Raw genomic sequence first — 21,311 nt, forward strand, 5'->3', positions numbered from 1 at the left:
AACAACAAAACAACAAGGGCAACAAAAGGGAATAAATAAATATAAAGAAAAAAACAATTAATTAAAAAAAAAAAAAAACTGAAATCATGTGGCCGGGTGAAGGCAGCCCTCGGTTGAACGCACATGTTGCGTTGCTTGAGGACCCGGGTACGAGCCCCTGGTCCCCCACCTGCAGGGGAAAGCTTTGCAAGTGATAAATCAGGGTGGCGGGTGTCTCTCCCTCTCCATCTCCCCCTTCCCTCTTGAGTTCTGGCTGTCTCCATCCAATAAATAAAGAAAGAAAATTTTTTTAAAAAAATACATGGAAATTCCTGCTAAGACTAATATATCCCTTCAGTCTTTTGACCGGGAGGTCGTGGGGTGATGCAAGGACTTTGCAGGATCTCTGTACCCCGTCCCCCGCTGAGTTCACAATTCTCTTCTCCACAGACCAAGACAGACAGAGTGAAGGCGACAACGCACGTCCCTGGACCTGCCCCGGAATCCCTGAGGAGACCCTCGAGCCACAGGGCAGCCATTTCCGCGAGAGACGTCTGCTTCCGCTTCCGGGGGCACACAGACCCGACCCCCGCTTACCGTGGATGGCGGGCCGTGACACCCGGGGTGATCCGTCTACTCCCGGGGGCCCCCAGAAAACCCACGCAACTCCCAAAAAAGGCTCGCATCCCCAGGGGGACAGGGCCTGCGACAAAAGTCACCACAGGAAGTCACGTCTCTGCCCACAGCTCCACACATCCACGAGGAAGAAGCAGAAGTCGGGCCTCCAGCCACCCGCGACGAGTCACCTCAGAGACAGACGCTCTCCAGACCCAGAACCACCCGAGGAGACCTGCAGCCAGAAAGCCAGCCCGGCTTTTCTCCCGAAGCCTCCCACGGCAGACAGGTCCCCCGGACGTCAAGATGGCGGACCGACCACCTCCCGGAAGTGGGGGCGCCAGAGAGACGCAGCTCCCGCGCGAGAGAGACCCTACCAGTGCAAGGAATGCAAGAAGACCTTCCTGGACAAGGCCTACTTCAAAACCCACCAGAAAGTCCACACCGGGGAGAGACCCTACGCGTGTCAAGTCTGCCAGAAAGCCTTCTGCCAGAAGTCCAATCTCCAGAGACACCTGAGGACTCACACCGGCGAGAGGCCCTACGCGTGTCCGGAGTGCCGGAGGACGTTCAGTCAGAAGTCCAACCTGGAGGCGCACCTCAAGACCCACTCGGGCGAGAGGCCCTTCTCGTGTCAGGAGTGCCAGAGGACCTTCTACTGGCAGTCCAACCTGAGCACCCACCTGAAGACGCACACGGGCGAGACCCCCTACGCGTGCACCGAGTGCAAGAAGACCTTCTTCGACAAGTCCTACTTCCAGACGCACCTCAAGGTGCACCGGGGGGAGAGCCCATACGAGTGCCCGGCCTGCCACCGGGCCTTCTGCCAGAGGTCTCACCTGCAGAGACACCTGCAGACTCACACCGGCGAGCGACCCTACGGCTGCGACGCGTGTCCCCGGACCTTCGCGTGGAAGTCCAACCTGGACGCCCACCTGAAGACGCACCTGGGCGAGAGACCCTACGAGTGCCCCGAATGCCACAAGACCTTCGGCCGCAAGTCCTACCTCAAGGTCCACCGCAAGGCCCACACCGGGGAGCGGCCCCACGGCTGCCCCGAGTGTCCGAAGACCTTCAAGTGGAAATCCAACCTAGAGTTGCACCTCAAGTCTCACACCGGGGAGAGACCCTACGCGTGCGGCCAGTGCCCGCGACGCTTCGCCCAGGCGGCGGCCCTCCGGGCCCACCTGAAGACCCACACGGGCGAGCGACCCTACGAGTGTCCTCAGTGCCCCAAGGCCTTCCAGCAGCTGTCGAGTCTGAAGATCCACCTGACCACGCACACGGGCCAGAGGGCCTACGCGTGCCAGCAGTGCCAGAAGACCTTCGGCTGGAAGTCCAGCCTCAAGAAGCATCTCAAGAGCCACAGCGGGGAGAGACCCTACGAGTGTCAACAGTGTCAGAAGACCTTCGGCTGGCAGTCGAGCCTCCGGGTCCACGAGCGCGTCCACCGCGGAGAGAGACCCTACGTGTGTCCCGTGTGTCTGAAAACCTTCTCGCTCAACGCCTACCTGCAGGCCCACGTGAAGATCCACGCGGCGGAGAGGCCCTACGAGTGCGACATCTGCAAGAAGACCTTCGCCGTGCGCTCCTATTTCAGACGCCACCTGAGGACTCACGCCAGAAAGATGCTGTGAACGAGAGGCTGTCTCGTTTGGCGTGGGCTGGGCTTTGTCTTTATTTTGGGTTTCTTTTGACTATTCTTTTTGCGTGTCAGCGCTAGGTACTCCACTGCTCCCGGTGACCAACTCTTAATCCATTCGTTTCTTGGATAGGACGGAGAGAAATGGAGAGGGGGAGAGAGACACCTGCAGACCGGCTTCACCGCTCCTCGTGAAGGGCTCGAACCCAGGTCCTCAAGCTTACTGCCATGTGCGCTTAACCAGGTACACCACTGGCATGCCGAAAGACGCTGCGAATGGGAAGAATATCAGTCCCTGGGGGTCGGGCGGGGGCGCAGCGGGCTAACTGCAGGTGGCGCAAAGCACAAGGACTGGTGTAAGGATCCTGGTTCGAGCCCCTGGTTCGAGCCCCCGGCTCCCCGCCTGCAGGGGAGTTGCTTCCCAGGCGGTGAAGCAGGTCTGCAGGTGTCTGTCTTTCTCTCCCCCTCTCTGTCTTCCCCTCCTCTCTCCAGTTCTCTCTGTCCTAGCCAACAACGACGACATCAACAACAATGATGGCTACAACAACAAGGGCAACAAAAGGTGTGGGGGGGAAATAGCCTCCAGGAGCAGTGGATTCAGGGTGCAGGCACCGAGCCCCAGCAATGATGCTGGAGACAATAATAATGATAATAATAATAATAATATCAATCCTGGGAGATCAGGCGGTGGCACACCTGGTTGAGTACGCACGTTATAACGTTCAAATACCGGGGATCGATCCCCTGGTCCCCATAAGCAAGGGAAGAGCGTCACGAGTGGTGAGCCAGGGCTGCCGTTGTCTCTCTCCCTCCCCCTTCTCTGTGTTCCTGGCTGTGTCTGTCCAGTCACTCACTCCCGTGGTCTGAGTGATGACACTCTGGGTGAGGTGTTGGACTCTCAAGCAGAACGTCCCGGGTTCCGACCTGGGCAGCACACGGACAAGAATGATGTCTGGTTCTCTCCTCTCTTATCCCTTCCATTAGCAAATGAATAAAATATTTAAGGACTATAATATATGCTAGGGCACCGGGCGGTAGCGCAGCGGGATAGACACATGTGGCGCAAAGCACAGGGACCGGCGTAAGGATCCCGGTTCAAGCCCCCGGCTCCCCCACCTGCAGGGGAGTCGCTTCACAGGCGGTGAAGCAGGTTTGCCGGTGTCTGTCTTTCTCTCCCCCTCTCTGTCTTTCCTTCCTCTCTCCATTTCTCTCTGTCCTATAAAAAAAAAAAAAAAGAAATAATAAGTACAACAACAATAAAAAAAAAAAAAAAGGACAACAAAAATAAATATATTTTTTAAAAAGAATGCAGGGAGTCCGGAGGTAGCGCAGTGCACAAAAGTGGGTGGTGCAAAGCGCAAGGACCGGCATAAGGATCCCGGTTCGAGCCCCCGGCTCCCCACCTGCAGGGGAGTCGCTTCCCAGGCGGTGAAGCAGGTCTGCAGGTGTCTGTCTTTCTCTCCCCCTCTCTGTCTTCCCCTCCTCTCTCCATTTCTCTCTGTCCTGTCCAGCAATAATGACATCAATAAAAACTACAACAATAAAACAACAAGGGCAACAAAAGGGAATAAATAAGTATTAAAAAAGAAAGAAAGGAAAAAAAGAATACAGAAGGTGTCTTCCAGCATCCAGGTCTCAAATACCATCTTGAAGCTCACGCTGGAGAGACACTTCTTCCGGGGGTTGGAGCAGCATGTAATGATGACCTTGGCAAACTGCAGTCTGCGTGACCCAGGTTCAAGGCCACCCACCAGGGGCCAGGCGGTGACGCAACTGCCTAACTGCTCACATTACAGGTTCAAGCCCCCCCTGTCCCCACATACAGGGGAAAAGCTTTACGAGAGGTGAACATCAATAACAACAACAGTAGTAACTACAACAATAAAACAAGGGCAACAAAGGAGAATAAATGAATATAAATATAAAAGAAAAAAAAAAAAGCCAGGAGGGGTTTCAGGGCTTTCTCGGATGTTACTTGGTCACTATGTCAAGCAACACAGGTGTATCTCTCTCTTCACACGCTGAAGATCAGGGATCGAAATTGGTACAGAAAACCAAAGAGGCACCATTTGTCCCCATGGGATGGGCTGGTTTCACAGCAATTGTCGCATGTGGATCATACAAATTGAAGAGCAGAGGAAATACTAAAATGTCCCTTCACCTGATCCACATGTGTGTAGCAGCCCAGGGCTTTGTGGTGGGAGCAATGACTGTTGGCATGGACATTCCCTGTATAAGGCGTTCTGGGCAGACCCTGAACCTGAGAAGAGATGCTGTCTTGCTCTTAGTACTTGTTTCAGTTAGATATCTCAGTAGGGAGGCTATATGTTGAGAATGGCAATACATTATTTGAGTGAGTAAAAAAAAAAAAAAAAAAAAAGTGGTGGGACCGAGTGGTGGCACAACTAATTGGACGCACATGTTACAGTGCTCAAGGATCCAGGTTCGAGCTCCGGGTCCCCACCTGGAGAGGGAAAGCTTTGCAAGTGGTGAAGCAGATCTGCAGGTGTCTCTCTTTCTCCCTCTCTATCTCCCCTACCCTCTCGATTTCTGGCTGTCTCTATCCAATAAATTTAAAAAATGTTAACAATTGGTGGCTGATTAAAAAAAAAAAATTGGTGGCTGGGTGGTGGCGCACCTGTTTGAGCACACGTATCACAGAGCTCAAGGACCCGGGTTTAAGTCCCCATTCCCCACCTGAAGGGGGAAAGCTTTGTGAGTGGTGAAGCACACCTGTCTCTCTTCCTCTCTTATCTCCCCCTTCCTTCTCGGTATCCAGCTGTTTCTATCCAATCAATAAAGATAAAAGTTAAATGAAATACCTTTTTTTCCTGGCTGCCGCTTCCCAATAAAATATTTTTTAAAAAATGTTGATTTGATTTTTTAAATAATATTTTATTACCAGAGCACTGCTCAGCTCTGGCTTATAGTGGTACAGGGGATTGAACCTAGGACTTCAGAGCCTCAGGCATGAGAGTCTCTTTGCAGAACCATTATGCTAGCTACCCCTACCCGTGGTTTAATATTGATTTACAAAATTACATGTCTCGGGGGCCGGGTGGTGGCGCAGCTGGTTGAGCACACACCTTACAGGGTGCAAGGATGCGGGTTCAAGCCCCCAGTCCCCACCTGCAGGGGAGAAAAAGCTTTGTAAGTGCTGAAGCAGGGCTGCAGGTGTCTCTCTGTCTCTCTCTCCAGCCCTCCTTCCCCCTCGTCTTCTGACTGTCTCTATCCAATAAAGATAACAGAAAAAAATAAATAACCATGTCTCGTGATGGCTTTGCAATACATCATCATCAAGTTTTGTTTTATGCAGGTGCTGGAGGATAAACCTGGGCCAGGATCTCCCAGTCTCAGGCCTGAAAGTCTTTTTTCTTGGCGGGTGGGGGGTGTTAATCCCTTCGCCCGTCTCCTGCCCCCTGAAAAGCCCTGACTAAGGGACCAGAAGAGCGAGTTTTCCCACGCCCAGCCCCGCCCTCCAGTCGCAAGAGCCCCGCCCACATCCTAGTCGGGCCCCGCCCCTCCGTCCCCACCTACCGCGCAGGCGCCGTGACGAGCTGTAGCCGATTGGCCGAGCGCGTCCGCGCGCCACGACGACGTCTGACGAAGGCGGAAGTGACGTCCCCACAGCGCCATCTTGCTCCCCGTGCGTCTGGTCTGTGGCTACTGGCGGCGCTCGGCGCGTCTTGGGGTGCGTCCTGGGGGAGAGACTGGGCGGCGGGGCCCCTCCGGAGCGCTGCGTGCAGGGGGACCCCCGGGGACAAGGGTTTATTATTATTATTATTATTATTATTATTATTGCTGATGGGGCTGCGAGGCGGCGCAGGGCTGCTGCACAAAACTCTCCTGCCTGAGACTCTGAGCCCCGGGTTCGAGCCCCGGCACCACCGGCAGCCAGGGCTCAGCAGGCCTCTGGGGATAAGTTATGTTCTTGTTATTATTATCATTATTCTTAATGTGGCAGGTGAACTAACAGGAAGGTTCTGCAAACAGACTCTCCCGCCCGAGGCTGAACCTGGTGTCTGAAAAGAGAGTTAACATACAAAGCCAAATACATTGTTGACCAGTCATGGACCTAAAGGCTGGAATAGTGCAGATGAAGAGTTGGGGGGGGGGGGGTCTTCTGATCTCACTCTCAGGCAGAAGTTGAAAAACAAGATCAGAAGAGAAAACACAAGTAGAACCTGAACTGGAGTTGGCGTATTGCCCCCAAGTCAAAGACTCTGGGGTGGGCAGGTGGGGAGAATACAGGTCCAAGAAGGACAGAGAACCTAGTGCGGGTTGTATTGTTATGTGGAAAACTGGGATATGTTATGCATGTACAAACAATTGGATTTACTGTTGAATGTAAAACATTAATTCCCCAATAAAGAAATTTAAAAAAAAAAAAAGAGTTGGGGGGGGTGTCTTCATTTTGGGAAAAGCTAGTAGGTCTATTTTAGGTATATACCAAAGGGCCCATGACTTTATTAGTGTTTTCTTGAGCCTGAAATCTGATATGCAGATGGACCCAAGTTATTGTCTGGGGAGGTGATGTCATGGCTGGGAAAAGGACCAGAAAGCTGGATCAGGGAAGAGAGCAGCTCCCAAATATGGGAAAGGGGTATAAATATTGTTGACTGTAAACCCCATCGATTTGATGTGATCTGGGGCCCATATTCAGCTTAGGAGCCTGTGTGACCTCTGCGTCCCTGTAGATCTGAGCTCACACTCTGTGGTCATGAGGAGGAACGTTCCAAGCTGCCCCAATATCCGGACCCATCTTCCTCAGGTGGAGCAGAGAGTATGTTGTCCAGCCTCACTTCGGAGGATGGAACATTCTCTACCATTGTTGATCCAAGTTGAGGGCAAGGTCCTATGGGGGCCCACAAAGGGGTCTAGTGTGTGTTCCTGATAGAGATGACCGGTAACAATGGAGAGCGGGATTTATTTCAGGTCTAGGCCCATCATGTCTGTTTGGGAATCTCAAGACTCCCCGACGAGGGCCCCAGCTGATGGGGTGGCCTGATAGTGACTAAAGAGTCATCGTTAAAGTATGCCGGTCTCTTGCTCTTATTCAGCTTTTGCAGTCCTTGCTTTGCTAAGGTTAGCTTGGGAGTGAGTGAGGGAACTGTAATTGGAAGTAGGTGAGGAAGGTGTCTAGCTCTAAGGTATTCAATTTTTTTTTTTTTTTTAATCATCAGAGCTCTATGACTCTGGGTGGTGCTGGGAATTGAACCTGAAACCTCAGAACCTCAGGAGAGCCTTTTCGCACAACCGTTACACTGTCTCCCCATCTCCTTATTAACATTGAGAAGTATTTTCTTCTTGTTTTGTTTTAACAGAACCCTGCTCGGCTCTGGCTGATACGTACTGCAGGGGATTGAACCCGGGACCTCGGAGCCACAGGTATAAGAGTCATGCTGTCTCCCCAGCCTTTTTATAATGTTTCATTCAGTTTACTGAATGAGATACAGAGAGAGGGAGAAGAGACACCAGAGTTGTTCCCAGCTTTGGCCGATGGCTGTCCTGGGGATTGAACCTGGGATGTGGAAGCGTCGGCGTGAGAGTCTCTTACATCACCGCCAGGCTGTCTCCCCAGTCCTGGTTCCTGCTCTGTGCAAGTGTGTCTGCGACCAGACAGACGGCCAGACTCCCAGAGCCGGACAGGGGGAGGGCACAGCGTGTCTGAGGTCCTTGAGGGTCCGTCCCGAGTGATGTTTCCCGCCGTATCCGAGCCTGTGGCTGCTCCCGCCCCCCTCAGAGTGTCCCCTGTGCCGCCGTCCCCACACTCATCCTCCCTTCTGTCTGTTCCAGGTCCCAGGTGGGGAGCTGTGGCCAAGAGCAGCCAGGACCCAGGAGCAGCCCCCCAGCACCCTGCCCTGCCCTGCCCTCCCCTCCCGGCTGCGCTCCCCCTGCCAGAGTCCCGGCCCAGACCATGGAGAGATCTCTGGTGAGCTGCCCACCGAGTCTTCTTCTCACTCGTCCTTCCGGAGGGTCCAGGGGTCCGTGGGGATGCAGAGGAGGGAAATGCCCCTCCCGGGACACAGCCCCCGGCCCCACCCCCAGGTGGCATGTGGTGACCTGCAGGCCAGGGGTCCTGAGGGCCGTCCGGGCTGAGTGGACGCGGGGCTCTGGGTTGTGCTGGGCTCTGGGTGCGTGTGGGCAGAGGAGGAGCTGGTCCGCATGCCCTGGGCAGGATCCCAGAGGTGGCGCAGTGGGTAAAGCATTGGGCTCTCAAGCCTGAGGTCCTGAGTTCACTCCCTGGCCAGCACGTGGACCAGAGTGATGTCCGGTTCTTTCTCTCCACCTGTCTTTCCCATTAATAAATAAATAAAATCAGGATTCAGGTGGTAGCACGGTGGGTTGCGCACATGTGGCACAAAGCACAGGGACCGGCGTAAGAATCCCGGTTCGAGCCCCCGGCTCCCCACCTGCAGGGGAGTCGCTTCCCAGGCGGTGAAGTAGGTCTGCAGGTGTCTGTCTTTCTCTCCCCCTCTCTGTCTTCCCCTCCTCTCTCCATTTCTCTCTGTCCTATCTAACGACATAAATAACAACAACAATAATAACTACAACAACAATAAAAAACAAGGGCAACAAAAGGGGAATTAAATAAATCAATCACAAGTTTCTTTAAAAAAATGTTTTAATGCGGAGGATAGATAGCATAAAGGTTATGCAAACAGACTCTCATGCCAGAGGCTCCAAAGTCCCAGGTTCAATCCCCCGCACCACTGTAAGCCAGAGCTGAACAGTGTTCTGGTAAAAATAAATAAATAAATAAAAATTTTTATTTAAATAAATAAAATAAATCTTTTTTTTTTTTTGCTTCCAGGGTTATCACTGGGGGCGGGGGTGGGGGGCTCGGTGCCTGCACTACGAATCCACTGTTTCTGGGGGTAATTTTTCCCATTTTCTTTCCTTTGTTAAGGTTGTTACTGTTACTCTTCTTATAGCTGTTGTTGTTAGATAGGACAGAAACAGGGAGAGGAGGGGAAGACAGACACCTGCAGACCTGCTTCACCGCCTGTGATGCGACACCCCTGCAGGTGGGGAGCGGGAGCACGAATTGGGATCCTCACGCTGGCACTTTGAGCCACGTGCGCTTAACCTGCTGCGCTACTGCCCGACTCCCCTGTTTGATTTATTTTAACAAGACGGAGTTGTATACAGAGAAAGAGAGAGAGACACCAGAGCGCAGCTCAGTTGTGGCTGTCGACACATTAATCCACCAGGGACTGAGGAAACAGCATCATGGTTCTGCTAAAAGTCTTTCAGGCCTGGGGCACCAAAGGTCCCAGGTTCAATCCCCAGCACCACCAACAGCCAGAGCCAAACAGGGTTCTGATTGACAAATAAGCAGTTAGAGGGCTGAATGATGGCGCGCCTGGTTGAGCGCATGTTACAGCACTCAAGGACCTGAGTTCAATCCCCCAGCCCCCACCTGCAGGGGGGAAAGCTCTGCAAGTGGTGAAGCAGGGCTGCAGGTGTCTCTCTGTCCCTCTCATCTGTCACCCCCTTTTCTCTACATTCCTGTCTCTATTCCAAACAAAAAATAAAGATAATACTAAAAAAAAAAAATCACTCAACCGGTGCTAAAAAAAAAAGTTACCTGTTCGAACCCCCAGCTTCCCACCTGCAGAGGAGTCACTTCACAGGCAGTGAAGCAGGTCTGCAGGTGTCTGTCTTTCTCTCCCCCTCTCTGTCTTCCCCTCCTCTCTCAACTTCTCTCTGTCCTATCCAACAACAACAACACCTATGACAACAATAATAACAACTACAATATGGGCAACAAAGTGGGAAAAGTAGCCTCCAAGAGCAGTGGATTCGTGGTGCAGGCACTGAACCCCAGCAATAACCCTGGAGGCAAAAAAAGGGGGGGAGGCTGGGCAGGACTGAGATGCTGTGTCTGAACCATAGAGAAAGAGAGAGAACCAGAGCGTCACACTCATTCATGCAGGGCTGGGGTTAGAACGTGGGGTCTCCGGCTCAGAGCTGAGAGGCTGTGTTCCCGGAGCGGGGGGGCCCCCCCGGGCTGTCTGGCCGTCCCTAACTGTGTCTCCCGTGTCCTTCATTCCTTCCAGGGGATGGTGTCTTTTGATGACGTGATGGTGACATTCTCCCTGGAGGAGTGGCAGCTCCTGAGCACCTCCCAGAGGACCCTGTACCGGACGGTCATGCTGGACACCTACAGCAGCCTGGCGGCCCTGGGTGGGTGCGGCGCCCGGTCCCCGACAGGCTCCCCAGGCCGAAGCAGCCGCCAGAAAGGTCTCTGTTCTCTCTCTCTCTCTCCCTCTCCCACAGGGCACTGCGCGGTCAAGCCCGGGGTGATCATCAAGCTGGAGCAAGGAGCAGAGCCGTGGATGGGGGCACAAGCTCCCCCCCGGAGCCTATCAGGTCAGTCAGCGCTCCTGGCCCAGTGGGGCTGGGGGTGGGGCGTGTCCTGTCAGTGTCAGCTGTGCTGAGTGTGTGGTCAGGGGGTCCCCCAAATCTAGATCAAGGAGCTTCCAGGACTCAGACTCCTGTGACCTCTCCCAACTGGCCGCAAATCGCCACCCTTCTGCTTCACGCAGAGCTGAGGATGGTGTGAGATCCTGGCCGTTCCTGCCCACACGGTGGGTCACTGTGATTTCTTTTCAGACAGACCTGACTCCCTAGCACTTCTGTTTCCTTCACCAGAGCTAATCAGGGTTTCGGTAAATAAATATTCACATTATATTTTGCAAGGTCCCAGGTTCAGTCCTCAGCACCACCAACAGCCAGGGCTGAGCAGGATACTGGTTTAAAAAAGGGGGGGGGGGGCTTAACCAGGACTCCCAAGGAATATCTAACAAAAACAAACCAGAATAGGACTAGAGATCACTAATTTAGGAAACTTTCACAGAAGGAACTTGAAATGTTACTTCTCATCAGATTAGTTAAGTATCAATACCTGTAGGCTGTGCAGTTAATATAACTTCCTTTTTTATTTTATTAATTTTTTTCAGAACATTATGGAGCATTTGCTTCTGGTGGTGCAGGAGATAGAACTTGGGACTTCGGAGCTTCCGGCATGAGGGTATTTTGCACAACCATTGTGTTATCTACCCCCTGTCCTGTTCTGTTTTTGAAAACTTTAATTTTATTGGACAGGGGTAGATAGCATAGCGGTTCTGCAAAGAGACTCTCATGCCTGAGGCTCCAAAGTCCCAGTTTCAGCTCCCTGCACCACCATCAGCCAGAGCTGAGCAGGGCTCTGATTAGATAATCATAATAATCATAATCATAATAATAATTTTATTCTAGCGTGGGAGAGAAAGACACCAGAGCCCTGCTCAGCTCTGTCTGAAGGTGGTGCTGGGGACTGAACCCAGGACCTCGGGATTTCAGCCTCAGGCAGGAGGGCCTTTTTTGCAGAAGCATGATGCCGTCTCCCTGGCCTCTACCTGTTTTATTTGAGCAAGAGAGATACAGAGAGTGACTAAGAGCGGAGCCCTCCTCACTTTTGGCTTCTGATATGCTGGGGATTGAACCTGAGACCTCAGAGCCTCGGGCATAGGAATCTTTGCAGAACCGCGATGGCTGTCTCCCAGCCCCTGGGTCCCATGTTTGCTTTGAGATTTCTGTTTCCAGAGCACAGAGGAAGCGATCGTTCCCGTGAAAGATGCCAGCAGGGGTCAGCGCCGTGTGCCGACGGGGCTTCCCAGGCCGTGAGGGAGGCTGAAGCAGCCGCCAGAAAGCTCTCTGTTCTCTCTTTCTCTTCCCCACAGGGCACTGCGCGGCCATGCCTGGGGTGGCCGTCAAGCTGGAGCAAGGAGCAGAGCCGTGGACGGGGGCAGAAGCTCCCCCCCGGAGCCTCTCAGGTCAGTCAGCGCTCCTGGCCCACGGGGTGCTGGGGGTGGGGGGGTGTCCCTTCTGTGTCAGCTGTACTGAGCGCGTGGCCCAGGAGGTCCCCCAAGTCCAGACCAGGGAGCTCCCAGGACTCAGACTCCTGTGCCCTCTCCCAATTCTATCTGTAGAAAGATCTTTTTTTTTTTTTTAAAAAAAAGAAATACTCTCAAAGTATTCTTTCTTTTTTTTTTTTTCACAATGATAGAAACATGAAATTATATTACAGAAAATTGACAAAATAAAATCACCCATACTCCTGTCATCTTAATTTAACCATTATTATCTTTTTTTTTTTTTTTTTCATGGACCTGTATTCTCCCCACCCACCCACCCACCCCAGAGTCTTTTACTTTGGTGTAATACTCCAATTCCATTTCAGGTTCGACTTGTGTTTTCTTTTCTAATCTTGTTTTTCAACTTCGGCCTGAGAGTGAGATCATCCCATATTCATTCTTCTGTTTCTGACTTATTTCACTCAACATGATTTTTTCAAGGTCCATCCAAGATCGGCTGAAAACGGTGAAGTCACCATTTTTTACAGCTGAGTAGTATTCCATTGTGTATATACACCACAACTTGCTCTGAATGACTCTGAAAATGTCCAATAGTTCTAGGTTATCTATCTCTTCATTTAGCTCCCTTATGTCTTTACTGATTTTCTGCCTGGATGATCTGTCAAGTTGAGATAGTGGGGTGTTGAAGTCCCCTACTATGATTGTGTTACTGTTAATATATTGCTGTAGCTCTTTCAGTAGAAGTTTGATGTATTTAGATGGCTTCTCATTGGGTGCATAGATATTAATAATTGTTAAGTCCTCTTGATTGACTGATCCTCTGAGCATTAAGTAGTGTCCATTCCTATCTTTTTTAATCTTATGTATTTTAAAGTCTATCATGTCAGACATGAGAATAGCTGTTCCTGCCCTTTTTTGTGGGCCATTGGCTTGAATGATAGTTTTCCATCCTTTCACTTTAAGTCTGTGTTTGTCTTGTTGCGTTAGGTGAGTTTCCTGTAGACAACATATTGTTGGGTTGTGTTTTCTGATCCATCTTCCTACTCTGTGTCTTTTAATAGGTGAATTCAGGCTATTCACATTTATTGATATCAAAGATTGAAGATATTTTAACGCCATTCTTGTAGAGTTTTAGAGTGTTTTGATATATGTTCTATTTGTGGTGGTCTGGTTGTTTATAGGAGACCTTTCAGAACTTCTTTCAGGGCAGGCTTGGTGATGGTTGCTTCCTTCAACTGTAGCTTGTCTGAGAAGGTTTTGATGCTTCCATCTAGTCTGAATGACAGTCTAGCAGGATATAGTATTCTTGGCTGAAAGCCTTTCTCATTGAGCACTCGATAGATATCTTGCCATTCTCTTCTGGCCTGTAGTGTTTGTATGGAGAAGTCCGCTGCTAATCTTATGGGTTTTCCTTTGTAGGTGACTCTTTGTTTTTCTCTTGCAGCCTTGAGGATCCTTTCTTTATCCTTATTCCTTTCCATTCTAAGTATGACATGTCTTGGTGTCTTTAGGTTTGGGTTAATTCTGTTTGGGACCCTCTGGGCTTCTTGAATCTTTATGTCTTTGGTGTTGTCTAGACTAGAGAAATTTTCAGCTATTATGGCCTGGAGAACGCTTTCTTCCTCCCCTTCTCTTTCTTCCTCTGGTAAGCCAATAATGCGTATATTGTTTCTTTTGAAGTCATCCCATAGGACTCTGTTGTTGTTTTCAGCATCTCTTAATCTCTTTTTGAGATCTCTTACTTCTTCTTTAGTTGTCTCTAATTCATCCTCAGTCTTGCTAATTCTGTCTTCAGCCTCATTGATTCTGTTCTCTCTGCCCTCTACTGCTTTCTGGAGTTCATCTATTTTGTTGCCCTGCTCTGATACTGTTTTAGCTTGTTCAGCTAGTTGCCTTCTTAGCTCAGCAATTTCAGCTTTCAGCTCTCTAATAACCATGAGATAATTAGAATTTTCTTCCATATTCTCATTTGTTGTTCCTGCAGTTCTGATTACAATTTTTTCAAATTCTTTACTCACTCCTGTTATTATTTCCTTAGCTAATGTTTGGATGTTGAACTCGTTGTTTTGTGCTTTGCCCTCTGGAGGACTTTTAGCTGGACTCTTGTCCTGGTTCGAGTCTCCATTATTTTTTCTTGTTGTTTTAACCATTTTATATAAGTTAAGAGGTTTTTCAATCCCTGAGTTGGAGTTCAGTGGTGTAAAAGCCTTTTTTTTTTCCCCTGTAGGCTATGGTAGCCTGAGGGCTTTTAAACTATCAATAGGCTTCTTGGCTTAATCAATGACTCCTGACCAAGAGATAAAGCAGGGTGTGGCAGAGATAATCCAGTGGTTATGCAAAGAGACTTTCACAGCCCTTCAGCTATGCCACCGAGGTATAGGTCTTCTCCTGAGTTTCCCGGTTAGATCTCTGTGCCCTGGTGTCCCTCCCTGTTGCTGCTCCAGATTCTGAGGGTAGTAGCAATGGAGACTCAGAGTTGTACTTGGTGAGTCTCTGGGGAGTCCTTTCCTCCCTTCAGCTGTCCCCTTGTTGGTGGAGCAGACTGGAAGTGGTGTCTCCACTGACAAACTGTCGAACTGTTAGTAGTCACTTAATCTCTCCTTAGGCCCCTCTCTCCTCTCTGTCACCAGCCACGCGTGTTTGTACTCACGGGTGATTTACTGGGTTTCTGTGGTCATTCTAGTCCTGTCTTGTTTCGGTCCGGGTGGTCTCCTTTGGTATTCCTAGTTGATCCGGGAGAGGAGAGGAGAGGAGAGTGTAGAAAGATCTTAATCATAGGTCTTCCCTTTACAAACAGCCACAAATTGCAAAGTTTATCCCCAGTGTCCTTTTTTTCAAATGGTTATTTATTCATGAAAAAGGAGAAGAGAGAGAGAAAGAACCAGACCTCACTCTGGTCCATGTGCTGCTGGGGATTGAACTCGGGACCTCATGCTTGAGAACCCTGTGCTCTATCCACTGCACCACCTCCCGGACCACTGTTATTTATTTATTTCATTATTTTTGCCTCCAGGGTTAGCTCTGGGGCTCGGTGCCTACACTACGAATCCACTGCTCCCAGAGGCTTTTTTTTTTTTTTTCCCATTTGTTGTCCTTGTTTATCATTGTTGTTATCGTTGTTTTTGTCATTGTTGTTGGATAGGACAAAGCGAAATGGAGAGAGGAGGGGAAGACGGGGAGAGAAAGACACCTGCAGACCTGCTTCACTGCCTGTAATGGGACCCTCCTGCAGGTGGAGAGCGGGGGGCGGGGGGGGGGGGGCCTTGACCTGGGATCCTTACTCCGGTCCTTGGCATCCAGGGCCAAGTGGTAGTATACATGTTACAAAGCTCAGGTACCTGGGTTCGAGCCTCCAGTCCCCACCTACAGGGAGAAAGCTTTGCAAGTGGTGAAGCAGGACTGTAGGTATCTCTCTGTCTCTCTTTCTTTTCTATCTCCCCCTTCCCTCTCGATTTCTGGCTGTCTTTATCCAATAAAAACCAACAATGATGACAAAAGAAAAACAAGGTCTCCATTGTCTCTCTCTCCCCCACAGGCCACTGCACGGCCAAGTCCGGGGTGACCATCAAGCTGGAGCAAAGAGCAGAGCCGTGGACGGGGGCACAAGCTCCCCCCCGGAGCCTCGCAGGTCAGTCAGCGCTCCTGGCCCAGGGGGGCTGGGGGTGGGGGGTGTCCCGTCAGTGTCAGCTGAGCTGAGCACATGGCCCCTGGGGACCCCCTAAGTCCAGACCAGTCAGCTCTCCCCCCCCCCCACCCCCAGCCGCTGCTCAGCTCTGGCTGATGGTGGAGGAGCGGAGCGGGGGAATGAACCTGGGACTGTGGAACCTCAGGAAGCCTGAGAGTCTCTTCACAGAGCCATGATGCTATCTACCCCCCCATACAATATATACATATATATATCACTGCAAATGGAGAAAGAGACCCCAGAGCCTCTCTATATATAGATTGAACGCCTTGTACCATCAGCCAGAGCTGAGCAGGGCTTGGGTTTAAAAAAAAAAAAAAATTGGGCCGGATGGTGGTGTACGAGGTTGAGCGCACATGTTACGGAGACCTGGGTCCCAGACCCCCGTCCCCACCTGCAGGGGGAAAGCTCCAAAAGTGGTGAAGCAGGGCTGCAGGTGACTCTGTCTCTCTCCCTCTCTGTCTCCCCCTTCCCTCTCAATTTCTGCCTGTCTCTATCCAATAAATAAATAATGATAATAATAAAAAATTAAAAATAAAAACAAGGGCGTTGGGCAGTAGCGCAGCGGGTTAAGCATAAGTGGCGCAAAGCAGAAGGACCGGTGTAAGGATCCCGGTTCGAGCCCCCGGCTCCCCACCTGCAGGGGAGTCGCTTCCCAGGCGGTGAAGCAGGTCTGCAGGTGTCTGTCTTTCTCTCCCCCTCTCTGTCTTCCACTCCTCTCTCCATTTCTCTGTCCTATCCAATAACTACAACAATAAAACAAGGGCAATAGAAGGGAATAAATAAATAAATGTTTAAAATAAATAAATAAAATAAAAAACAAAATATTAGGGGCAGGCGGTGGCCCACCAGGTTGAGCGCACACACTGCAGTGCGCAAGGACCCAAGTTCAAGTCCTGGTTCCCCACCTGTGGGGGGCAAAGCTTCCCGAGTGGTGAAGCAGGGCTGCAGGGGTCTCTCTGCTTCTTCCTCTCTCTCTGTCTCCATTTCTCTCTGTCTCTATCCAAGAACAAGTAAATAAAGGTATTTTTCCAGACACACCGCAAGTTGAGTCTGTCGTTTGAAACATGTAACTACATCTGTGTAGTTATTTTGTTATTGTTGTCGTCGGTGTATGTAGTTATTTTGTTGTTGTTTTTGAGGGGCGTTTCCCGAGGGTCCCCGTCAACCAGTGGTACCCGACTTCTCCTGTCTTTTCATTTCAGACCCCTGCGGACCGAGTGAAGGACACAGAGCCCATCCCCAGAGCGCCGATGCTCGGTGGGACGAGTGGGGGCAGCCGGCTCTGGAGAGACCCGCGCCCGGGAATCTCCACCGCGATCGGGACGAGGAAGCCCCCCCGGCCGGCCCCCGCGGGTCCCCGCTCCCCCGCCAACCACCTGCCGCCCCGCGCCCCAGGCCGCAGAGACCCTCGCAGACGCTCCGGTGTCACGTCTGCGGCGACACCTTCGCCAACCTGTCGGCTTTCCGAGATCACCGGAAAACCCACAAATCCCACGGTCAGAAACACTCGGCCCAGAAGACCCAGCCCAGCTTACCCCTCCGGAGCCCCTGGGAGTCGTACATCGGCTGGGAAAACTCGGACTGCAGCGAGGACGAGGGGCCGCCGGAACCGGAAGCCCTGAGAGCCGCCCACAGGACGGCGGAACCCTACCACTGTCAGTCTTTCACCCTCAAGGCCGACCTCTGGAGCCACCAGCAGGTGCACACGGTTGAGAAACCCCACAAGTGCCAAGAGTGTCACAAGGCCTTCTCCCGGCTGTGGGCCCTGCGCAGACACCTGAAGACCCACCGGGGCGACCGGAAGTACCCGTGCCCTCAGTGCCACAGGGTCCTCTACCAGAGGTCGCACCTGCAGATGCACCTGAAGATCCACACCAGGGAGCGGCCCTACGCCTGCGAGCAGTGTCCACAGACCTTCCTCAGCAAGTCGGGCCTCAAGAGCCACCTGACCGCCCACCTCAGAGAGCGACACTCTCCAGGCCCAGAACCACCCAAGGAGACCTGCAGCCAGAAAGCCAACGTGGCTTTTCTCCCGAAGCCTCCCACTGTAGATGGGTCCCCCGGATGTCAAGATGGCGGACCGACCAACTCTGGGAAGTCAGCACACCAGAGAGATGCAGCTCCTGGGAGAGAGAGACCCTACCAGTGCAAGGAATGCAAGAAGACCTTCCTGGAGAAGGCCTACTTGAGATCCCACCAGAAACTCCACACCGGAGAGAGACCCTACGCGTGTCAAGTCTGCCAGAAAGCCTTCTGCCTCAAGTCCTATCTCCGGAGTCACCTGAGGACTCACACCGGTAGGCCCTACGCGTGTCCAGAGTGCCAGAGGTCGTTCAATCAGAAGTCCAAGCTGGAGGAGCACCTGAGGACTCACTCGGGGGAGAGGCCCTACACGTGTCAAGTCTGCCAGAAAGCCTTCAGCCGAAAGTTCACTCTCCGGGTTCACCTGAGGACTCACACTGGCGAGAAGCCCTACGAGTGTCCACAGTGCCGGAGAACGTTCAGTCAGAAATTCTACATGGAGGCGCACCTCAAGACCCACTCGGGGGAGAGGCCCTACGCGTGTCCGGAGTGTCAGAGGACCTTCTACTGGCACTGCGACCTGACCGTCCACCTGAAAGCCCACACGGGAGAGAGACCCCACAAGTGTCCCGAGTGTCCGAAGGCCTACCAGCAGCTGTCGAATCTCAAGACCCATCTGACCACGCACACGGGCCAGAGGACCTTCGCGTGCCAGCAGTGCCAGAAGACCTTCTACTGGAAGTCCAGCCTCAGGAACCATCTGAAGAGCCACAGCAGGGAGAGACCCTAGGAGTGTCAAGAGTGTCAGAAGATGTTTAGCTGGCAGTCGAGCCTCCGGAACCACGAGCAAATAACAACAACAAAGGGCAACAAAAGGGAAAATAAATATAAATAAAAATACAAAGAAAAAGAAAGCCAGGAGGGGTTTCAGGGCTTTCGGATGTTACTTGGTCACTATGTCAAGCAACACAGATGTATCTCTCTCTTCATACGCTGAAGATCAAGGGTTGAAATTGGTACGAAAAGCCGAAGAGACGTCATTTGTCCCCATGGGATGGGCTGGTTTCACAGCAATTGTCGCATGTGGATCATACAAATTGAAGAGCAGAGGAAGTACTAAAATGTCCCTTCACCTGATCCACATGTGTGTAGCAGCCCAGGGCTTTGTGGTGGGAGCAATGACTGTTGGTGTGGGACATTCCCTGTATAAGGCGTTCTGGGCAGACCCTGAACCTGAGAAGAGATGCTCTCTTGCTCTTAGTACTTGTTTCAGTTAGATATCTCAGTAGGGAGGCTATATGTTGAGAATGACAATAAATTATTTGAGTGAGTAAAAATAATTTGATGGGACCAGGTGGTGGCACATCTGGTTGAGCACACACGTTACAGTGCACAAAGATCCGGGTTCCAGCCCACCTGCAGAGGGAAACCTTTGCAAGTGGTGAAGTGTCTCTGTCGGCCCGCAACCACGACACGGACACCAGAGTCTTCTTCCTCAATTTTCCTTTATTTCCTTCTTATGGCCACCTTAAGTACCTTTCACTGTTACATAGTCAGCCAATGGGCATTAAGCAAGCATACAGCATTCATAGATCATGCAGCCTTCTACCAATCATAAAACAGTTCACGTGTACTGCACGCAGTCTGTGAAGTTGGATTGTCCAACTTCCGCAAAGTTGTTTACCACTTTACTGGTTTAGCCACCACGTGGCCGGCGCCATCTTGGGGGCGTGATGTGCAGTGTCATTATGGCTCCAGATAGTGAAGCAGGGCTGCAGGTGTCTCTCTCTCTTTCTCCCTCTCTATCTCCCCTACCCTCTCGATATCTGGCTCTCTCTATCCAATAAATAAAAACAAAAACATTAAAAAAAAATTGGATGGTGGCGCACCTGTTTGAGCGCAGGTGTAACAAAGCTCAAGGACCTGGGTTCTAGTCCCCAGTCCCCACCTGCAGGGGCAAAGCTTTGTAAGTGGTGAAGCAGTACTGCAGGTGTCTCTCTTTGTCTCTCCCTATCTCCCCCTTCCTTCTCGGTATCCGGCTGTTTCTATCCAATCAATAAAGATAAAAATTAAATGAAATACCTCTTTATTCTGGGTGCCTCTATCCAGTAAAACATTTTTTTTTTAAAATTTAAATTAAAAAATTTGATTTTTTAAAAAATATATTTATTTTCCCTTTTGTTGCCCTTGTTGTTTAACATTGTTGTGGTTATTGATGTCATTGTTGTTGGATAAGACAGAGAGAAATGGAGAGAGGAGGGGAAGACAGAGAGGGGAGAGACAGACACCTGCAGACCTGCTTCACCGCCTGTGAAGTGACTCCCCTGCAGGTGGGGAGCTGGGGGCTCGAACTGGGATCCTTACGCCGGTCCTTGCGCTTTGTGCCACCTGTGTTTAACCCGCTGCGCCACCGCTCGACTTCCCATTTAATTTTTTAATGACTTAATTTTTTACCACAGGACTGCTCAGCTCTGGTTTATGGTGGTACAGGGGATTGAACCTAGGACTTCAGAGCCTCAGGCATGAGAGTCTCTTTGCAGAACCATTATGCTAGCTACCCCTACCCGTGGTTTAATATTGATTTACAAAATTACATGTCTCGGGGGCCGGGTGGTGGCGCAGCTGGTTGAGCACACACCTTACAGGGTGCAAGGATGCGGGTTCAAGCCCCCAGTCCCCACCTGCAGGGGAGAAAAAGCTTTGTAAGTGCTGAAGCAGGGCTGCAGGTGTCTCTCTGTCTCTCTCTCCAGCCCTCCTTCCCCCTCGTCTTCTGACTGTCTCTATCCAATAAAGATAACAGAAAAAAATAAATAACCATGTCTCGTGATGGCTTTGCAATACATCATCATCAAGTTTTGTTTTATGCAGGTGCTGGAGGATAAACCTGGGCCAGGATCTCCCAGTCTCAGGCCTGAAAGTCTTTTTTCTTGGCGGGTGGGGGGTGTTAATCCCTTCGCCCGTCTCCTGCCCCCTGAAAAGCCCTGACTAAGGGACCAGAAGAGCGAGTTTTCCCACGCCCAGCCCCGCCCTCCAGTCGCAAGAGCCCCGCCCACATCCTAGTCGGGCCCCGCCCCTCCGTCCCCACCTACCGCGCAGGCGCCGTGACGAGCTGTAGCCGATTGGCCGAGCGCGTCCGCGCGCCACGACGACGTCTGACGAAGGCGGAAGTGACGTCCCCACAGCGCCATCTTGCTCCCCGTGCGTCTGGTCTGTGGCTACTGGCGGCGCTCGGCGCGTCTTGGGGTGCGTCCTGGGGGAGAGACTGGGCGGCGGGGCCCCTCCGGAGCGCTGCGTGCAGGGGGACCCCCGGGGACAAGGGTTTATTATTATTATTATTATTATTATTGCTGATGGGGCTGCGAGGCGGCGCAGGGCTGCTGCACAAAACTCTCCTGCCTGAGACTCTGAGCCCCGGGTTCGAGCCCCGGCACCACCGGCAGAGCTCAACAGGGTTCCAGGGGAGAATTGTTATTGTTGTTGTTGTTATTATTATTATAACTTG

General features: G+C 51.5%; 2 protein-coding genes and 1 pseudogene across 8 annotated transcripts in view; all 3 read left to right on the forward strand.

Moving 5' to 3' along the window:
- The window catches only part of LOC103115227 (zinc finger protein 250-like), a 35,843-nt gene that overhangs the window by 6,333 nt on the left and 8,199 nt on the right, over positions 1-21,311 (forward strand). The window contains exons 5-8 of one of the 7 annotated variants that reach the window (XM_060181572.1): positions 10,520-10,612; positions 11,965-12,057; positions 15,635-15,727; positions 16,990-18,719. In XM_060181572.1, coding sequence (XP_060037555.1) covers positions 10,520-10,612; positions 11,965-12,057; positions 15,635-15,727; positions 16,990-18,599 — 1,889 coding nt within the window. In that variant the 3' untranslated portion in view covers positions 18,600-18,719. Of the gene's footprint in view, positions 1-429; positions 3,482-10,519; positions 10,613-11,964; positions 12,058-15,634; positions 15,728-16,989; positions 18,720-20,954; positions 21,053-21,311 lie in introns of those variants that run through there. The other 6 variants (XM_060181576.1, XM_060181575.1, XM_060181571.1 and 3 more) reach the window with 6 other exon arrangements.
- On the forward strand, positions 3,630-5,483 carry LOC132535520 (HIG1 domain family member 1A, mitochondrial-like; annotated as a pseudogene).
- Positions 18,736-19,888, forward strand: LOC103115228 (HIG1 domain family member 1A, mitochondrial-like). Its single transcript, XM_060181608.1, has one exon. It carries the CDS (start codon positions 18,766-18,768, stop codon positions 19,084-19,086), a length of 321 nt encoding a protein of 106 aa, XP_060037591.1. The 5' UTR covers positions 18,736-18,765; the 3' UTR covers positions 19,087-19,888.

This window comes from Erinaceus europaeus, chromosome 23 (assembly GCF_950295315.1).
Source record: "Erinaceus europaeus chromosome 23, mEriEur2.1, whole genome shotgun sequence".
NCBI lineage: Eukaryota > Metazoa > Chordata > Mammalia > Eulipotyphla > Erinaceidae > Erinaceus > Erinaceus europaeus.

Excerpts from the sequence above, each read along its gene's own strand:
- LOC103115228 (XM_060181608.1), top strand. The coding sequence starts at position 18,766 with ATGTCAAGCAACACAGATGTATCTCTCTCTTCATACGCTGAAGATCAA.